This window comes from Adiantum capillus-veneris, chromosome 9 (genome assembly GCF_014529385.1).
Source record: "Adiantum capillus-veneris isolate H3 chromosome 9, ASM1452938v2, whole genome shotgun sequence".
Taxonomy (NCBI): domain Eukaryota; kingdom Viridiplantae; phylum Streptophyta; class Polypodiopsida; order Polypodiales; family Pteridaceae; genus Adiantum; species Adiantum capillus-veneris.
The window spans coordinates 81728789-81732786 of record NC_140939.1 but is presented as its reverse complement, the minus strand read 5'-3'; the positions used below and the strand labels follow the sequence as shown (position 1 = coordinate 81732786).

At 44.2% G+C, this 3998-nt stretch overlaps 1 protein-coding gene across 1 annotated transcript; it reads left to right on the top strand.

The window, feature by feature from the left end:
* The first annotated feature begins 1209 nt into the window (after window positions 1-1209).
* On the top strand, window positions 1210-2390 carry LOC147450728 (polyubiquitin-like). The gene has a single exon (XM_086519808.1). It carries the CDS (start codon window positions 1291-1293, stop codon window positions 2206-2208), a length of 918 nt encoding a protein of 305 aa, XP_086375934.1. The 5' UTR covers window positions 1210-1290; the 3' UTR covers window positions 2209-2390.
* The last annotated feature ends 1608 nt before the right edge of the window (window positions 2391-3998 follow it).

Sequence of the window (3998 nt, the reverse complement as noted above, 5' to 3'; positions counted from 1 at the left end):
ATCATCTCCAGCTTCTTCGCCTGTGGGTGCGACCAAGTTTCAACTTTATCCCCACTACCCCTGTTAACCTTGGGTGCGACTCGACTCTAAATTCCAATAGCCATATTTCCAATAGCCATAGTGTCGATTGTCAACTTAAGGAACGTGACCTCATGAGAGTTTAGTTTTGCATTCTTAAGAAACCTAAGCAATTTGTCAACACATTTTCGTTCGCGAGCGCAGTTAAGTCAAAGGGTTGCTTCATTACGCATGTTGTAAGTTATCATGCTACAAACCTTTTTCCATAAATAATACTCATTACGACTTTGAGTGTCAAAATGGTGTGAAAGTGGATGCCTTGCTTTAGTGCCACCCATACAAATTTTATTGGGTTTAACTCATGTGCAACTTGATGTCCTCTTATCCTTTGTAAGTTCCGCCACCTTGCCATTGAGATGCACACTCGACCAAATGCCTACAAGCCCCAGTATGCTCTCTCATTCTTTTTGTAGGATCCATATTCCAAACGTAATTAATGTGGAGCATTAGCAACTCGTCGAGAGTTCTAAGACGTGCATGCAATGTGTACACATGGACATTTTCCAGTAGTGGAATGGATAGAATATGATTTGAATTATGTTCCTTTCTATCCCAATTAGAGGGTACAGGTACACTTTGATCGTAACTAAAGATACCTTCAAACCGTTGTCGACGAAGGCTAAGCTCCTGTCCGAGTATTGGTTCACACACACATGATGGATACCTACACAATGTTTTGCTAAAAAAGGACCGTGTGTCCGATTCTTGCTCTGTTTCTCTCACTCTCTCTCTCTCTCTCTCTCTCTCTCTCTCTCCCTCTCCCGCTGTGTGATTGGATGAGCTTCCAGTGTTCCACTCGAGGACGTCGTAACTAGCTCGAAACACCTGTGCAGTGAGATGGCCATGAGTCAGCATGCCATCTAGGATTCAAGGTGGGTGGAAAGCGCACAATGTGAATGGCACAATCAGGGGTGTCAAATCTCAGTGTTCCACCTAAAAGAAAGTGAGCATGGAACGTGCAGTGTGAACCCAGCCTTGATGTGCTCTTGCGGTTTGTTGAGCCTAACTTGAAACTTTGAGAAACGTCACAAGCGAACAACCTTACAAACCGCGAGAAGCTTCCGGAACCGACCTACCTTGGCCTCTATATATTAAGCCACCTCTTCCCCTTGGATAATTCATCGCATTCTCTTTTCTCTCTTCTGCGTTTTTCTGTGGTGTGCTCTAGACCTTGATCCGTCCTCTCCGTCGCTCGAACCTGACCTTGCAGCCATGCAGATCTTTGTGAAGACCCTCACTGGCAAAACCATCACTTTGGAGGTCGAAAGCTCAGACACCATCGACAATGTTAAGACCAAGATCCAAGATAAGGAGGGTATCCCCCCTGACCAGCAGCGCCTTATCTTTGCTGGCAAGCAGCTTGAAGATGGCCGCACCCTTGCCGACTACAACATCCAGAAGGAGTCTACCCTCCACCTTGTCCTTCGCCTTCGTGGTGGCATGCAGATATTTGTGAAAACGCTCACTGGTAAGACCATTACTCTCGAAGTAGAAAGCTCAGATACTATTGACAATGTCAAGACGAAGATCCAGGACAAAGAGGGGATCCCTCCCGACCAGCAACGCCTCATCTTTGCTGGAAAGCAGCTTGAGGATGGCCGCACTCTTGCTGATTACAACATACAGAAGGAGTCCACGCTTCACCTTGTGTTGCGTCTCCGCGGTGGCATGCAGATCTTTGTGAAGACCCTTACTGGTAAGACCATTACTTTGGAGGTTGAGAGCTCTGACACCGTTGACAATGTGAAGACTAAAATTCAGGACAAGGAGGGCATCCCTCCTGACCAGCAGCGCCTTATTTTTGCGGGAAAGCAGCTTGAGGATGGGAGGACTCTTGCTGACTACAACATACAGAAAGAGTCTACCCTCCACCTTGTGCTTCGGTTGCGAGGTGGGATGCAGATATTCGTGAAGACACTTACTGGCAAGACCATTACCCTGGAGGTTGAGAGCTCTGATACTATTGATAATGTGAAAACGAAGATTCAGGATAAGGAAGGTATTCCCCCTGATCAGCAGCGCTTAATCTTTGCGGGGAAACAGCTGGAGGATGGGCGCACCCTGGCTGATTACAACATTCAGAAGGAATCCACTCTTCACCTTGTGCTTCGGCTCAGAGGGGGGAATTGATGGAATGTGTGGTAGAGCCTGTGACTCTGGATGTGCTGTTCTTTTTTTTGGGCACCTGCTATTGTGAATTCTGGTGATCCTTAGTGTTTGGTTGTCTTGGGAAGCGATGAAAATTGAAGCTGGATGTTTTGTACGGGAAATGTTTGATTAGTCAATAAAAAGGGCTTTGTGTTGCAAGGCAAGGATATTCAGTCTGTCCCATGGTTGAATGTTGTTGCATAACCTCAATATTAATTTCATTTCTATTCTTTAATTTGGTGATAGTTGAGAAAAAAGCCTTTGTCAATTCTCAAATATTTGTCAAGAGTTATCACACTTTTTTCCATTCCAAGCTATGCTTAAATCTGTTTGACTGGCTTGGCGTTACTTAAATCTCATTGGGCCATGAGGTGATAAAGCAGTTTCTTCTCAGCTGAATGAAATGTGCAGTAAAGAAACGCACAGCTGTGTGTGGTTCAGGTGGGTAATCCTTTCTTTGGTTAGGTACTGCTCCCCGCGCTCTCAAGTAAAATCTTGATTCCTGCAGACTTCCATGCTTGACTTTGTTTTTTACTCTCGTCTGCGATCTCTCATAGTTCATTTGTCTAGCTCTTTGATCCTTGTCTGCTCTGAATATCCTCCAGACTTCCATGCTTGACTTTGTTTTTTACTCTCGTCTGCGATCTCTCATAGTTCATTTGTCTAGCTCTTTGATCCTTGTCTGCTCTGAATATCCTCCTTGACATCAATGTCTGCCAACGACTTCTTTTGCTTAATATGTCGTATGCCTCTAGGGATATGATGACACTGGTAAAAGTTCCATGCTTTGGATGACAGCTTCATTTTGAGGTCCCCCAATCAGTTCCAGCGGTCAGTATTCTGTGTCGAGGCTATGAAAGTGGCATGCCGCACATGTGCCATGACCATCCTTCTGTCCAAACCCTGCATTTTGACAACAGGGCAGGTAGGGCCTTCTGTGCATATGTGTCTCGTACTACTTTCGCTATCATCATGATCTTTAAAAGACTTGTTGCAGTCTGTTGTAGACAATCTTCACTTTGTGGTGGAAACTTGGTGTCGAAAATGCCTCCAGCATTGGGGTTGAAGAAGTCTGGTTTTCTAATGGAAAACTAAACCAGTGTCAGAAAGACAATGTGCACAATCTCATCCAGTCCCTATTTTACTGTTGATGATGTTGAATGGTCCATTCTGTGTTGAAGTGTTCTCACCGTCTCCTCAGATGAATCTCTTGAAACCTGAGCTTTAACTCTTCAATCTATATGCAGCAGGAATGCATACTTCCTGAGACGATTTGGGTGGAGTGCTCCTATCTGAACTTAGCTCTAATGTTTGTATGGATTTGTTACGATCCTACCATTGGGTGGTCTCCTCTTTGAACAATCTTAAGCTGGATACGCGTCTGCGGTGATACACACTATTCTACTTCAAAGCAGTTAACCAATAACTTACACACAGAACATTGGTGTTGAAAAAAGGCTTAATTTAGCGATGGTTTTGGTGTCTTATTTCAAACTTGCAGGAAGTTTTGGCGATGGTTAGTAGGTCTTCTTGTTTCAAGCGCAGTGTGTTGTGTGTTTTAACTGGCTAAAATCCTAAAATCTCGGTTAGATTTTGAGCTTGCCTTGAAGAAAACCGAGAAATTTTCACAAGTTTTAGTGTAGCTACGGGCAAAAGCTTCAAATTTTGACCTAAAAACCGGGAGAATCTCAAGTTTGTCCTTATTTTCTTAGGTTTTAGCCCTGGGTATAATTATTAGAGTGCCTTCTCATAGCTACTGAAAGAAAGCACAA